This window comes from Castor canadensis, chromosome 7 (assembly GCF_047511655.1).
Source record: "Castor canadensis chromosome 7, mCasCan1.hap1v2, whole genome shotgun sequence".
In the NCBI taxonomy this organism is placed as follows: Eukaryota; Metazoa; Chordata; class Mammalia; order Rodentia; family Castoridae; genus Castor; species Castor canadensis.
Window position 1 is genome coordinate 44,576,042 of NC_133392.1, and position 16,565 is coordinate 44,592,606.

General features: G+C 36.6%; 1 protein-coding gene across 6 annotated transcripts in view; it reads left to right on the plus strand.

Annotated features, from left to right (window-relative positions):
- Prkg1 (protein kinase cGMP-dependent 1) overlaps positions 1–4,785 on the plus strand; it is a 1,207,619-nt gene extending 1,202,834 nt beyond the window's left edge. For 3 of the 6 annotated variants that reach the window (XM_074078871.1, XM_074078868.1, XM_074078872.1), the window contains one exon: positions 286–4,785. In XM_074078871.1, coding sequence (XP_073934972.1) covers positions 286–399 — 114 coding nt within the window. In that variant the 3' untranslated portion in view covers positions 400–4,785. The remainder of the gene's footprint in view (positions 1–285) is intronic. The other 3 variants (XM_074078874.1, XM_074078869.1, XM_074078873.1) reach the window with 1 other exon arrangement.
- The last annotated feature ends 11,780 nt before the right edge of the window (positions 4,786–16,565 follow it).

Genomic DNA, 16,565 nt, shown 5'->3' on the forward strand with positions numbered 1-16,565 from the left:
AATGTGCTATACATTTCAAAAAACTAGAAGAAAGGATTTGTGAGAGTTTTCATCAAAAAGAAATGATAAATGTTTGAGGAAAGAAAATACATTTAATCTGATTTAAGCATCATGCAATGCAATGTATACATGTATCAAATGTTACATGGTACTATATTACACATGTACAATTTTAATCTTTTTATGTATCAGTTAAAATAAACTTGAAAAATGATTCCTTTTAGTAGTGGAAAATTAAAGTCTAGCTTGGGTTTCTGAAAAAGTGCAATGCTTTTTGCTATTCAGTCTTTCATGTTGCAGGTGGCATCACCCACAGATACAAGCAATTTCGACAGTTTCCCTGAGGACAGTGAGGAGCCACCACCTGATGACAACTCAGGCTGGGACATAGACTTCTAATGTATTTCTCTTACCTGCTTCTGCCTTGCTGAAGACAGCTTTTTCTGAGACACAGCTGCCAGCAAACTTGAGGGAAAGAGAGAAGATTTGTGCTCGGGGTCACCATGATGCCTTTGATCGATGCTGCTCCAGTAACTACAGTGGCATTAGGACTTATTGCTTAGATGACAATAGTGCTCTTTACATGTTTTTCGTTTGAACCTAAAGTAGCAGTTGACATGGTGGTCCTGAAGCAAAGCCTTTCACCAGTAAAGAGATGTTTTCTATTGTTGCAATGATCTTGCTTTGCTCTGATTATGATTTGAAAGACTGTAGGAAATGCTTCAACCTAGTAGAAAAGTCTGTACCTTTCTAGAATTATCAATAAGATGAAAGAATAATATATTGGGTACGATAGATGACAATGGTACAGAACCTGGGCTATTCCCTTTCTTCAAGTGAAGGTTGTGGAATCTATTACTGTGCACCGGTGTATATACCATACAAAGAGGACCGCACATCTGTGGGTCACAGAGTTCATGTCAAACCAGTGCTAGAAGTTTCATGATTTTATTTCCCAGCAGTGCTGATGACAAGACTGAATGTTACCTTTTCTTTCTGACAGATTTTAAAAATTGATACGATAAAAGCACAACTGCTATGGGTTCTGTTAAGACCTTTCATAGCAGGTCTATATGCGTTTTCAGAGGATTGGAAAAAAATGCATGATACTTGTTTGTTGCTTTTTGATAAATTGGCATGACAGAATGGGAAAAAAGAATTCACAAAATCATTTCATATTTTAAGAAAATATTGTGCTTAAAGATGGTCCTGGAAATGACTAGCAGCCAATTGGTTTTATTTATTAACTAACATACCCTCAAACTGAGGCTTAAAATATTCCCTTTTATAAAAAAAAAAAAAAACCCTTGGGGTGGGAGTGGAAAAGGGTTGGGAGGGATAAAGACCCATCCAAAAAATAAAAAATAAAAAACTATATAGGTGCTATGTATATCTGTCATCTGTAATGTCAATGTCTGAACAGACAACACAAATTATATAATCATTATATGTCTAGCCAGAGACTCAAGCATTTTTCACTAAATTTATTAAACTAAACTCCTGTCAGACATCACTTATACAACATAGTCTAAGTTTGAGAGAGATTGAAAACATATCTAACTAGCTTCTTGTCTTAGGCCTGAACCAAAAGAAAAAGTAAGAGAGTGCAAAGTCACAGGTATTAAGATTTACCAGATAGGAACCTCACTCACTTGAGGTCAGGAAGTCAGGAAAAAATATGAGAACCTGGCCAGGTGTTGATTACCTTTATGTGAATGAGCTTATACAAATTAAGAGGCAAGAGCGCACGGGATGGGGGGGGCGGGAAACAGGAAACTGATTTCTTAAAAATAAATGTCAGCTAAATGGAACAGAAATATTATGAACCTGAAATTTAATGCTCTCAAGAAAAGGCTAGATTTGAAAATATCAAACTTTTTCACATGAGGAAAAGAATCAGCATTAATTTTCTTAATTTGATTATTGGGTCTTTTGTTGGCAGGCCAGTTGACCATTATTAGCTATCATAAGTAGCAGAACCTTCTGAAAGTTTTTCCTGGACAAATAACATTATACCTAGTTAGACAGATATATATTCTTCCAAGGTGATTTGGAACTCTGTGTGAATTTGGTATAATAAATATAGGCTTGCTTTTTCTGATGGAGATTTTTTTTAAAAAATAAATCTAAGGTAGATATTTCTATAAAAATATGTCCGATTAAGTCATTATGTTCTAGCCAAGAAAACATATATTATGAATTTTTTGGAATTTTTCATACTCAAAACTACTTTAGAATATATCTTGTCAAATCATAAGACTCTTAAAACATTTGGAGAATAAAACTACTAAAAGCATATTATATGTAATTAGAATAAAGTTTAATTAAAACTTTGATCCTAAGCCATTATTGTGTATTATTGGAATTTTCTCTCCTTTATAATCAATTTCTCAAAATCAATTTATTCTCCCAAGATATCTGCTGATTTCTACAGATTAAACAATGTAAAATTAAAAATATCTAACTAAAATCTAGCTACATATTCTCTTCATAAGTTTCTTTTAATTAGGCTTTTAAAATATATAATTTCAATATTATCATCAATGTCCAGCAATTTTTGTTGAAAGATAGTGTGGTCTAGTCATGCTACAGGCTTGCTAGAATTTTTAATTTATTAACATTATCACTAGCAAAGTGAATCTGTTTCTACAATTTTTCAAATATCACAAAAGCCTCCAAAATTGTCAGTAACTAAATTTTGGAACTATGGTTCAAGTCTAAGACAAAGATGTATATAAGTTTTATGGAGAAGGAAGAAGTAGCATTCAGCACACTGTTAACTGTAGGTTGTTTTCCCACTTGTGACTACATCTTTGTTCATTTCACCTACGGCATTTCATTAGGATGTCTAAAGCAATCACCAAAAGAATAAAGGCGAACTATATCTTCTAAGAATTGCTAACAGAAAACATTCATCTGATTTTCACACTGAATTTTAAGGATTTATATATTGTCTTAATGAAGACACTAGGGCTATAATTCATGGTCAGTTTCATAAATTGCATCTCACTTTATTTCTGAATTTATCATGCCCCTTCTCTTTTCTTACGTTAGAGAACATGTGGATAAGTTAGAATAGTGCCAACTAGTTTGATTTATTAACTGGCTCTCTTGTTAATACATTGAGTATGGGAAATAGGGCTTTCTGCGTACTTTGATTCACAGAAAACTGAAAACTGCCAAGGGAAAGATTAAATATATTAGAGAAAATGATTTCTGAAAAATTGCTGTAATCGATTTTTGTGTTTGTTACCTTCTTTATTATTAACACATGAATCAGATCCATTTAGCATTTAAGGCAAATTAATTTTGATTATATTCTTTACAAGTCATATTTTTTTCTTAAAATTATGGAATATACATGTGGATTACACATGTAAAATGATGCATAAACTCAACTATTGAATTTTTCTTCTTTTGTTTCTAAATGACTGAACTGATGGTGAACTTAAAGAAGTTGACTACCATATTGAACACAAGGATATTAGAATTGATTTCATAAAATAGAGGTGATCTGTGTATTATCCATACTATGTTTTCTTTCACAATAGGACCACAGACAAATATTTATGTAAATAGATATTTTTGTGTGATATTTTGTGGTACATATAACTTTTTTTAGTGTTTCACAGCATTATTATTTCATTTTATTATGTATTGAATAATGTTTTTAGGTCCAAGTAGACTTGAATTAATGTCATAATTGTCAGTATTATTGAAAATTATGTCAACAGTACTGTTATTCATCTGTCCCATAGTTTAGAACATGACCTGGCTATCTGGCATTGTTGCAAGTGCCTTAAATTCATGGCATCTTATTAAAAAACAAATTTGGTGTTATGCTGCATGACAAAGACAAACACACCTCAAAATGTTGTCCTTTCTTAGCTTGCTGCGTTTTACAGTTCTTTCTGCTAACGATTTATAAGCCTTTATTATATAATATTGATGAATTACAGAAATGATGAAGTTGTTCTCTTATTTCTGTTAAATGTACCAGAGCTGTGTATCTGTTAATGAGATACAGCGTCATTTCTGTGAAATGTATAAATGTATGTGCAGGTCAAATTAATATATGACATACTATCAGTCTGTATACAGGTATTCCTGTTTTGCTAAGCCGTGCAGATTCAGTAAAAAAAATTAGTGCAGTCAAGTTCTAACATATCTCATTTTATAGTCTACATTTAACAATGGTCCAACCCAAAAGAAAAATTGGAAGTGACTGCTAACCACACCTTGTAATGAAACCAATGTTGGAAAAGTACCCTGGTGCACTGCTCAACAAAACGGGATGCTTTCTGAATTCTTGTATATGCAAATCACTTATGAGGCAGAGGTTCAACAGACCTAGGAAGCAAAACCTTGAAAGTTGTTAGCCCTTCTCTTTATCTGCCCCTGCATCAACAGACAGAGCTCTGGGACCTTGACCATGACTCAGAGGTTTGGGCTTTCTGAGTAAAGAGACATTTCTTTAGGCATCGTCTATCAAATTTATTTCAATGTATAATGTTTTTACAACTGGTCAGTTCTTTTGTATTCCTACAGCTATGGTTATTTGATTGTCCTCTTACAATTTGTTCTACATGAAAGAGTCATTTGTTAGTCAGAATGCAACAAATGTCATCAAATGGTCATTGACCACTTGCACTCTTTTGATGTAGATTAAAAACTTTTTCAGAAACTTAACCTGCTTTGATTTGCTCTGTATTTTTCCTGCAGCTGTAATTGCTGAGTGCCTGTTGTATACTTTATAGAGTTGAAATAAAAATAATTACTTTTGAACCTTGTCATGTTTAATTCCAGAGAGTTTAAAAAGAAGAATTAGTGTATCATATTAGAATTTAAATGCAATGTAGTGCTCTTGTAGAATGTTAGTGTAACAATGTAGAAAATACAGTCCAACCACCCTCACAAAATAATATAATCTCACATAAAACTAACTCAATAATTCAATTTTAATAATTCAGTGGGAATAATATCAGGCTATCTAGCGTGAATAGTAAAGAAAGTATAGACATTCACGCAAAACTAAAATTAAAAAACTTTAGTAGATTACCACCAGACATTCCTTTGGGTTTCTCCTCAAACCTTGCATTATGTTAAAAAAAATTGCAAGGAAGATTCCCAAATATTGCTGCATCCAGGATGGAAATATTTGGTACATAAAGCAACATCACCTGTCTTTGTCTAAGACTTGTTCAGTTGATCCCGCTGTATATTCTTCATATTCATAAAGAACATAGATTTGGAGAACAGTATGAAGAGAACACACTCAGTTCTCCAAAACCCTGGTAAACGTGTTCTACCTGAATCTATTTGCTCCTCATTGCAAGAAATGGTGCACACATCAAAACTGGTTACAGCATAAGATTCCTCAATTTGATTGCTGTTGTCTGGTGGACATCACATTGCCAGTGGTGGTGGGTTGCAATTCCTTGTTTAATGAAAACTAGAAATTCAGGTCTGTTAATTTTTTTGGTCATAGCCAATGAAACAATTTAGAAAAAATATGCTATGTCAATATAACACATCCAATAATTTTATTTCTTCTGTCAATAGAACTGTAACATAGCTTTTAACACTCATCCTTTAAGTTCTTTGATTTTTTATAGCCTAGATCTTAGAATGGTCCATTCTTGATCCTTGAAAGTTTTTTCTTTTTTAATCACAGTTTTAGGAGCAGCACACAGATTGACACTTGTGATCATTAAAGAGATGGTGGAGGAGGGTAGGGCTGGTGATGGTGAAGATGGTGCTCTGCCAGTGCCACATGTATGCATGTTACTTTCAATGGAGTTACGTCTGCACAGTTGTTCCACTATGACGATATGAGTCAGTTATAAATTTGAGAAGAATTGATTGATGGTATGATCACCCAAGATGTTCACATTGTGCTGCATACATACCCTCAGATTGCGAGTCATAGCCTTGTACATTTCACACACTTAGTACAGAGCGGCTACCACACTAATATGCTTTTCTGAGAGTCCTATTTAGTGTTTTCTTTGTTTCATAATTTCTACTTTTCAACAATTTCTATAAATTAATGCAGTAGTAACATTTACCTGTATAGCTCTGTTGTTTACCCCAGGTGAATCTGTACAGAAAATGACAAATCCATCCAATCCATCCATGTGCCCACTAGCAAAGCCAAAAAAGGATAAACCTCAACATTTTTGGAAAAAAAAAGAAAGGAGGAAGAAGCAAAGGAGGAAAAAGAAAGGAGGAAGAAAAGGAAGATGAGAAGGGGAAAAGAATTTTCCAACAAAGTTTTCCATAGAGTCTCAATACACTTGAGGAGAATGTCTTACAGTTCACCAGGATGGAATAAGGTGAGAAGAATATGAGTTAAAGGAAGGAGATAAGAGGTGAAGAGGCTCCACAGGCTCCAGATTTCTAATTCTGATTCAGCTAGAAAAGTTCTGGTCTTATCTGTTCCATGTACTGGGGATGCATGTGGCATTTCATTTAAAAGATTGTTTATGTATTAACTCTTTTTTCTTGTTTATTGTTGTGCTTGGTGGGGGGTACATTGTAGAATTAATAAAAGTTCTTACAATGTATCAAATATATCATATTTGGATTAACTCCCTCCACCATTCTCCTTTATCCTCCCTCCCCTCATTCCTAGAGTAGTTTCAACAGGTTCATTTTTCAATTTACATACATGTGTATATAGTATTTGAACTATATTCACTCTCCCTTACCCTTTCTCCACCTTCTCCCCCCTCCCACTAGTACCAACACCCCAAACAGGACCTGTTCCACCCTCCTATTCTTGTGTATTAACTTTTAATAAGTTTCAAAACCACTGAACTAGGCCCTATCTGAAGTTCTTTCCATGTGCAAATTTGTCCGTGTGTGGTGGTTGCTAATTCCTTAGAGGAAAGTTTAGTTGAAAAAATCCACAGGAATTGGCGTTAAGACGATGGGGAGGGGACCTTGTGGGTCCCTTGTGGGACCTGGTGACATAGGTACATAAAGTGAACACACATCAGATTGGAAGCTTGTCTATTAAACTTAGATTTGTTTAAAAATATTTGAGACCTATGTCAAATTACATATATAATATACAAAAAATTCATGAGCTTCATACTACCTCTTGATCAGTACAAGTTCAAGGGAAAAATTTTGCCTTTCTCTTGTATAAATTAATTTCCTCATGTGCAAAAATAGCTTCTATTTAATACTTATCTTACATTTTTCACTTCCTGTAATCTTTATCTCCCTCCAACCCATTTATTTATTTATTTATTTATTTGTTTATTTATTTTCAGTGGAGCTGGGGTTTTAATTCAAGGCTTCATGCTTACAAAACAGGTGCTTACCACTTGAGCTACACCTCAAGTCCATTTTGTTCTGGTTATTTGGAGATGAGTTCTCATGAACTATTTTCCTGGACTGGCCTCAAACCATGATCCTCCCAATCTCAGCTTCTCAAGTAGCTAGATTGCAGGTGTGAGTTACTGGTTCCCAGCTTTGTAATGTCTTTTTAAGGAAGGCTTTATTTTATTTTATTGTGGTCAAATTATCAATGTAACAAAATTTATGACTTGTATCCTACATAATAAATCTTTTTCTATGAAATCATGAGCATAAAGAGATATATTTTTATTACTGAAGTCTGAAAATTAAGAACTTTGCTATTTACAGTAGTCCTTTTATCTCCCTTAATGAATTTTTGAAATGAATGAAGATGTCTTTTATTTTTCCATACAGATGCCCAAATTTCCAGTTCACTCTTTCACTCTCTCTCTCTCTCTCTCTCTCTCTCTCTCTCTCTCTCTCTCCTTTCCATCTCTTGGATAATAGACCATTAGATGTGGTCTATTCCAGTAACATAACATCATATAAAAGTAAAAATAAATATATTAAGTAAATTTAACATGGATGAATCTTATAAACAATGCTGAATGAAAAATTTGATAACACATTCTGATATCATTATATATTCATATTTTAAAGTCAGAGAACTTCCATTTCTGGAGAAATGGTATGTTCATTATTTGCAACAAATGTCCTACTGGAAAAAGTTTAAAAGATTTACTCAAAACTCTCAAAAAGTTCACAACAACATACCAAGCCATCATCAAGTCAAAATCTAAGGGTGATGGAAATCATGAGAGGTAAGTAGTTCATAAAAACTCTGTTTACTCTGAAATGCTTCCTAGCTTCGGTCCCATGGCAATGTAGAGCAAGAGGCATACAGGGACTGGTATTTTTAAAAATCAAATTATAGAAGCTTATAACAAAATACATTATATTAAAATAATAATAAGTAATATATAAATGTTATATAATACATCCTCAAAGGTCATCACTGCTTAAATATCTGACTTCATTGCAGTATTGCTTGTGTTCTTGAGGTTCTGAATGTGGACTGTATCCATATCATATATCATGTAAATACTTTATAACTGTCAGCATCTCCTCCCCACTACATGGTTAGTAGAGTCACGTGTTGACTTAAAATTGTGAAGATTAATTTTATGTGTCATCTTAACTGGGCAAGGGATGCCCTGGTAGCTGACAAAACAGTATTTCTAAGTGTGTCTGTGAGAATGTTTGCAGGAGAGATTAGTATTTGAATCAGAAGACAGTAAAGAGACCTGCTCCCTTTAGTGGGAGGAGGGGGAACCATGCAATCTATTGAATGCCCAAATAGGAGGAAGCAGAAGAAGGAGCTTCTATCTTCTCCTAGGAGCTTCTATCTTCTCCTGCCCTTAGAAATCAGGGCTCCTCGTTCTCAGGCTATCAGACTTCAGGGCTTATTCTCTCTCTCTCTCTCTCTCTCTCTCTCTCTCTCTCTCTCTCTCTCTCTCACACACACACACACACACACACACACACACACACACACACCCCAACTCTCAGACCTTCTGTTTCAGATTGGTAGTTAACCTGTTGGCTCCCCTGGGTCTCAGACATTGAACATGAGCTGAAGGACACCACCAGCTTTCCTTGTTCTCCAGATCACAGAAAGGAAGCATAACAAAGGACTTTTCAACCTCCACAGTCACCTGAGCCAATTCACACAACAAATCTCCTCTTACATATCAACATACATTGGATTAGTTATGTTTATCTGCAGAACGTGACTCATGCACAGACACTCTGGCTGTTCAGAGGTTAAGAAGGTTAAGTTCCAATAAATAGATCTTAAACTGAAAATATTTTAAGTTCAAAATACCCTTAAAACAACTGGCCTGACATCATACCTAAGTCTCCCAGAGTTCTGTAGAGGGTCAGTTGTTTTGCCTGTGATCACTTGGCTAACTAGGAGTTATGACTTGCTCCCACTGCTAGGCATCTCGAGAGAGCCTATTGTACAGTGTTCAGTAGCTCTGATATCCTGGGAAAGATAAAAAATCAAAATGTGAAGCATGCTGTTTTGGTGAATGGGTATCACTTTCACACCATCATCAAGTTGAAAAATTCTGTCAAATCATTAAAAGTCAATGACCATTTGTGTGGCCCCTAGTAAGAATAGTCACAGAAATCACCAAAAACTAATAATCAGGGCTGGATTTAGAGCTGAAGCTAAAAGTGGTTTTAGTTTAGTGAATATTAAGAATCATGGGCCTGCAGAGACCTTGATAGAATTTGTTTTAAAAGAAAAAAACACTTGTTTTTGGCAAATACTTGTTTTTCAATGCCTACAAAAACAAGAAAGGGATGTATTTTTTCTCATTTCTTACATACTGGAAAATAAAAGCTTGAGTTATTTACTTATCTATATTTCTAATTTCAGCTGTCAATAAAAACATAGCAAGGTAATTTTCCAAACTTATAACTTGGCTTACAAATTGTGAACTCTAAATACAAAGAAAACACCTTAGAATTTTGGACTTCACAGATCTAGTTACAGTTCCCTTCTAAAATTATTAGCAAATGCAAGTGATAATAGGAAATGGTATTAGCAGAAAGGAGTCTGGGCAAATGCTTTGGATAGAAAGCTAATTAGCCACTCTGCTCTGCCTTGACATTTCCATACCTTCTAAGTAAATTTGTGGCTAAGCTGTTAATATTTGCAAAACATTTCACTCCTTTGTCATATTTAAAGCTTGCATTAGAACATGTGTTTCTTGTTGCAAACAGAAAGAATATGCTGGATAGTAATAACACAGATCAACCAAAAGGTGTGGGCAGGGTATCATCAAAACAATTACACTGAGAACTTTTGATTAAGGTTGATTTACTTCTTTATAATCATTATAAATATATCTTAGAATATAAGAATAAAATAATAGTATGTAAAATAATAGTTAAAAATTTAGTACACTGTAAGTACTGAATTCAGTGGTCAGAGAAAGTATGTCTCATACTTTTTCCAGCATCCTTCATTCTTTAAGAAATCCTAATAGTGGAGTCGCATTATTTTCTGCCTGGATTTTTCAAGAAAAATGAGCTATAAGAAAAAATTTGGAAATCACTAACTATTAAATGGTAAAACTTATAATCACCATTAGCACACATGCTATGCTAAAAGAAGCATCCCAGTATGTTGGCTTGGTAATTGTCCTGCCCCAGGAAGCTTGTACATCATGGTGGCTTCAGTGAAATGGACGTACTGGTCTATTGTAATTACTGTTTTATCTAAGTCTATTGGTTTGTATTCTCTCTTTGAAAGTGAAAATTCGAAATTATTAGTATTTTCTCATTCAAAAATATTTATTATTTTATAAATTATGTTTGAGAAAGTAGTCGTAAATGTGTGACCTTTACAAAAATTTGTTCAGCGTAGAGTTTTGTATCACACGGTACTTTACAATGGTCTGGAGACCCAAGTTCTTCATACATGAATGCAGTATAGAGCCTTGTAATTTCGATTGAACTAAATAAACATTTATTTATTTATTTGAGGCTAAGTCTCAGACTTCAGTCCTTTTTTGACACTACAAGTTATTTTAATTCTATCATGTGAGCATTTAAATAATTCTACGAACAAGGTATTTTGTAGAACATCAGGAAGGACAAAAGTGTATTTAGCTTGGAAAAATCTTCAGCATAGGAGGTAGGGAAAGTATATAGTATACAAGGAAATAGAAAATAAGCCTCTTTCAAGTACAATTAATCCTTTCCACCTTCCCCGCGAGGAGCTTCTACGGAATGTCCACCAGGGGGCAACAGCAGCGCGGCTTTCTCCGCCTCCCGCGGACAACAGCTCTCCGCGATCCCGATGCCACTCGGAGCCGTGATCTTGCTGCGGTGTTCATCCCCTCTCCGACCCTCCCCCTTCTCATTAAGTCCGAGGGCCCCGTCTTTATCTACCCATGAACTGACACCGCAAGCCAACAGCAGCCACTGTAGTGTGAATGGCTTTGCGCGAGGGCAAGGGGCTTCGGGCAGGATTACCCCGCCCGCAGCCGGATGAGTGCGCTGAGCGCAAAGTCCACTCAAAGCCCAGCAAAGGACTGTTTGTGAGAACGCCATCCCGGCTCAAGTCTGATTAGGACTGGGGTCCCGGGGCCGTTTGATCTTCGCTCATCAAAGAGTCTTTAAACAAGCCTCATTTTACACTACTGTATGTTGTCGATGGAGTTGGACTCCAAAGCGCAGCCACCGAGAGCCGCGGTGCGTGCGCACAACGGGTTCGCGGCTGGGCTGAGAACGCGGCACGCGGGGCTCGGCCTTTAGGACCCGGCAGGGGTGGTGGAGTCTGGAGGTAACTCCCCATGTCTACTGACTCCTGAGAGAAGGTTTTCTTTTGGCTGAAGGGAGATGAATCCTTGTGCCAATTATATATCTGCCCCTCCTTTCCTTGCCCAAAGTTAATCGTTCTGCCTACATCTGGTTCATTCTCTGGCATTCTAAGCTCTTCTATTTTTATTCTCAAGGCCCTAATACAATTTACTAATCTGAAATTTATTGATAAATCTGCTCTCCAATATTGCACCCAGTTTTGTGATGGAAAAACAATCTCTCCCATCCTTTCTCCTCCCTCCTCCCCTTTTCCCACTACCATACACTCACACACATACATCTTTTAGAAAATCACCACATTCAACTAATTCACTTTATTTCCAGGGACTTAAATCTTACATGCCAGTCTCTTTGAAATCAGCAGATTCAAAGTATGGGTGGCAATGATTATTACTTGAACAGGGCCCTGGCAAGACATTTAATCAGAAGACAAAAGGTCCTGCCCTGGCAGCACTTGGAGAGAGGGAGAAATGCTTTTGTGTTTAGAGGGGCCTCTTCTACCTCCCCTGCGTCCATATATGAATGAAAAACCAATGCGGAGTTAAATGGCTTTATCACGGTGTGCCCCATATTTACCAAGTGATGACTGTCACAGTGGAAGTACTTCAGTGTACAGAGTCCTAGCCACAGCCTCCTGACACCATGGTGCAAGGCTTCATGTGGCCATAACCCTTGGAGAACGCCCATGTTATGAAGGAGGTAATAATAGGAACTCAGTAACAAGGAGGAAAACAATTTTTCTCTCCACAACAGGTGGCGTTTTCATAGGGATCTCACATCCTGCTTTCTGCTGACACTGGCCTATCTTTATGGTCGGAAATATTAAATCCTTTGGGGAAAGAAGCTGCTGTACTGTGCCTTCACAGACCTGAATGTCAGGACTTCAGAGAGGATGCAGCAGAGCGCTACTCTAGGCACCATCCTCTAGAGTATGTAGTCAGAACTTCGTGGGTTCTGAGCTGTTATACTCAGATTACCTTTTAATGTGCTCCAGTATCTTCTTTTGAGCTAGGTTAGAAAGCTACCATGAAGCTGGATTTATCCGGGCTGGCCATCTCCAGTGAGCAAATGAAAATAATCCTTGTCAAATATCTCCTCTTTGTACTTCCAACTGCAAAAATTCACGCTCTCAGCGGGGTCATAACATGCCTGGTCAGAAAGCTCTTTAAATATTACAAAGAGCGTTAAGACCAAAAAATCTTTTAAAAGCCGATGAGAAAGTAATAACATTTTACTAAACATCAGGAATGAGGAATCCATGCTATAAATTCAAGATTGGCACCAACAAAAATGTTGGCAAGTCATCATTTACTCATTGTTTTCCAAGTGAAATAAAATTAAACAGCAACATATCTACCCCCTACTTCATTTGATTTAGCAAAAAGAAAGGAGAAGAAGGAGGGAGAGTAGGAGAGAAGAAAAGAATTTAAAATGCAGCGGTCACAAAAGAACTTCAAATAACAAAGGTGGAAAAATAGTTTGCACATAGCATGGTGTTTTGGGGAGTGTGCTTGTCTGCCTCAGGGATGAAAAGGTTGATGGATATTCTATAAACACATTTCTCTTTTAAAATTTAACATAAAATATTAAATGTATTTCATTAGTTATGGTCATAAACCAATTAAATAAGAAGCAGGGTTCCCTATAGAACAAAATAAACTAAGTTTAATAGACTACACCTACCTACCCTGTTCCTACCACCTCTGTTACCCAGCTGTAGGAGAGATGCAGAGAGAGTCATCAGACCTCCATTCCCTGAGACTTGTTGGTCAAGCTTCCTGGACTTTTTCTTTTCTTCACCATGACCAATATTTATCAATAAATAATTTAAAAAAAACTCAACTCCATTTCCATGTAAAGATCTTGTGTTTCTCCAGTTACTTGGAGACTGAAAAATTTCTGAAGACAAGGAGCCCGCTCTTTCATGTAAGATGAATAAACTTCATTTTACCTCCTTACCTACCTTCTGCTCTTGATGCCTATGAGAAAAACAAAATCAAGGAAAGGATTTTCAAATGGAAGCGCTACTGAACATGTATGTGACTCCATTTGGATCAAAAGGTTGTCTTCCTTTATTTCCAGCGTTCTCTGAGTGAGGATCACCATCACAATTTCTCTCCTGTGTAATCTGTGAGCTTATTCCTCCTCCCAACTACCAACATGAAGGTAGATAATATAATATGTCTCTTTTATCAAATGGCATCAAGTACAATGTGCCTAGCACATAGTAGGAACTCAGATATTGTCCTATTCATTATGAATTTTAAACTCATGACAACTTCAGAAGGAACATGCAAAATGAAGATCAAAACCAGTCAGTTGGTTTTATTTGCAAATCCAAGCTCTTGATGAACTATGATTATTAAGGTAAAATGTATTAATTGTAGACTATCTCTTTTGAAAACAGGGAAAATGATTAGCCTTATATGTATATTTCTATAAATATCTAAATAGGATATAGGGCCAAGAAGAGAGATTTTTCAGTTTTCACATAGACAGGGAATTCTGTCCTCACATTTCAACATCATAGAAATGTAAGATGGCTTACAGGTTTTAATAGTACACCAAAGGTGCTCAACACATTGATTACTGATACTATTGATATCTGCAAATGATAATAGGGTCCCTGAAATCTCCTATTCCTTTACCCTTATACCCTATAATGTCTCTGTGATTATGTAAACTTGAAGTCCATTGATGTAGTCACATTTGTCCAGGAAGACCTAATTCATTGCTAATTCACATGCTCATTTTTACTTCCTCATTTCTGATGCTCACCTTTGAAAAGACTATTTAAAAGCCTCTAACTTTGCTTCTAAATTTTCAATTTGTTCTAAATATTTCTACAGAATCAGTCCAACCTACACCATTGCATGCATTCATTAAAAAACCTAAAGAATTATGTAGGATTTAATCCATGTAAGCCTTTCAAGCTGGAATTTATCAATCTGCCAGTGGAAATTTCCCAGGATAGATGGAAGTCAGAATGAGAAGGACATCAGTGTAATTACAGGCATCATTAAGGAACTGTCTAGAAGACATTCTTAACAGGAATCCTCAAACTCAAGGAACCAGAACACAGACTATCACAAAGAGTTTTCTTAAATACCCCTTCTCCTTAAACTTTAAGATTACATTTGGTCAAGACTACCACTGGCTATACTTGGTGGCCCTCCCAGTCATGATTATAGTAGGTCAGTATGGAATAATTATAGATACCCTAGAGGTTAGGGGAACACGAATAAATACATTCCAGTCTTTTCTTCTCAGTAGTGATTTTCAATCATCTCTTTCTTTTCCAAATTATTTGGAAGTAGTATTTGTCCATTTTCTCACACTTATAATACCAACCTGTTTTCAAAAGAATTATGTACATATTATCATTTTAATTCTATAATTTTATTATCCCTATATTTTTATACCTAATTAGAATAAAGAGAAGTTGAACTTTATTCTCTAAAATGAGAACACTGTTAAATAGTTGTATACTCTGAACACCTCCCGCCATCTCTCTCTCTCTCTCTCTCTCTCTCTCTCTCTCTCTCTCTCTCTCTCTCTCACACACACACACACACACACACATATAAATCATAATGATAATAAGAGATCAAAGGCAACTTGAATGGCAGGACATTGTCAGGACACTTGGTTATCAATATACTTTTATTGATCAAGGAAATAATTGTTTTTAGTTCATAGCATGATAACATTCTCATATACCAGCTTTACCTTATAATTTCTATAAACTAATATAAATGATGTCAAAATTTACTCTCTGGTTTCAGCTCTCCTTTTCCACAAAGTAGTCTGGTATCTTCCTAGAGGAGTCATTTTTCTGTCTTGCGTCCTGCGAAAGATTTGACTTGGGATCAAACACAAGCTTTCTCAAACTTTGGCATATGAAATACTAATGAGGAAGTCAGGCGCTAAGCCTTTAGGGTTTCTTATCTCCCTCCATTAACCCAACACTGAGAAAGGGGAACCAGGCAAAGACGACTGACCTGGCATGATGGACCCTGTCCGCTCTGGCTCCGGGCCACTTTGATCTCGCGTGACTGCCTAATCAAGTTCATCTACTGCCCTGACTGACCAGATTCAAAGAACTACATTAAATAGTTTGATTAGGGGATGGTCATTTCCCTCTTCCCTCCATCCCTGATCTAATTTCCAAATGCCAGTCTCTCGCCTCCCTCTCTAAACTTCCCATCAAAAGAGAATTAGTTCTTCTTCCTTCTTATCCTCGTTTGATGTGCAAATTTCCTTGTCTTTGCACATTTTTCTCCTGGTGGCAGGGAGAGGGAGGGGTAGCGGAAAGCAACTGGGCGAACTTCATCCAAACTAGCGAATCCCAACGCTAACGGGTTAATCAGCAACTCACACAGGCCACCTGACCCTCTCCCAGAGATATCTCCCTAGGGATTGTATTTAATATTGAATATTATTTGTGTGTACAATAAGGGAGTATTGGCTTAAGGGAAAGGGGCGAAAAGTGGCTTTGTAGAGACTATGGCCATTTTCTTCTGAAAAGTATTTCAGATACAAATAATCCAATCCCTACTGCGAGGCAAGGACCCCCGGGCTCCTCTAGTTCTGCCTCTGTGTTTATTAAAGTCATCTGCTCTAAAGCTTACTGATAACTGTCACTCCAACCTGGGCCAGCAGCAGAAGGACCTTACAAGGGAGGAGCGGGGTGAAGAGTGTCAAAGTCTCCGTCCTCTCCCCCCCCCCCGCCCCGCGTACACAAACACACCCCTTCCCAGCCCCTCCCAACGCTTTGAAATCCCATCCCTGCTTTTGTTGTCTACCCCCGAGGGGCCGGGAATGCTCGGAGGCTGAGTATAAAGACAGCCGTGGCGGCG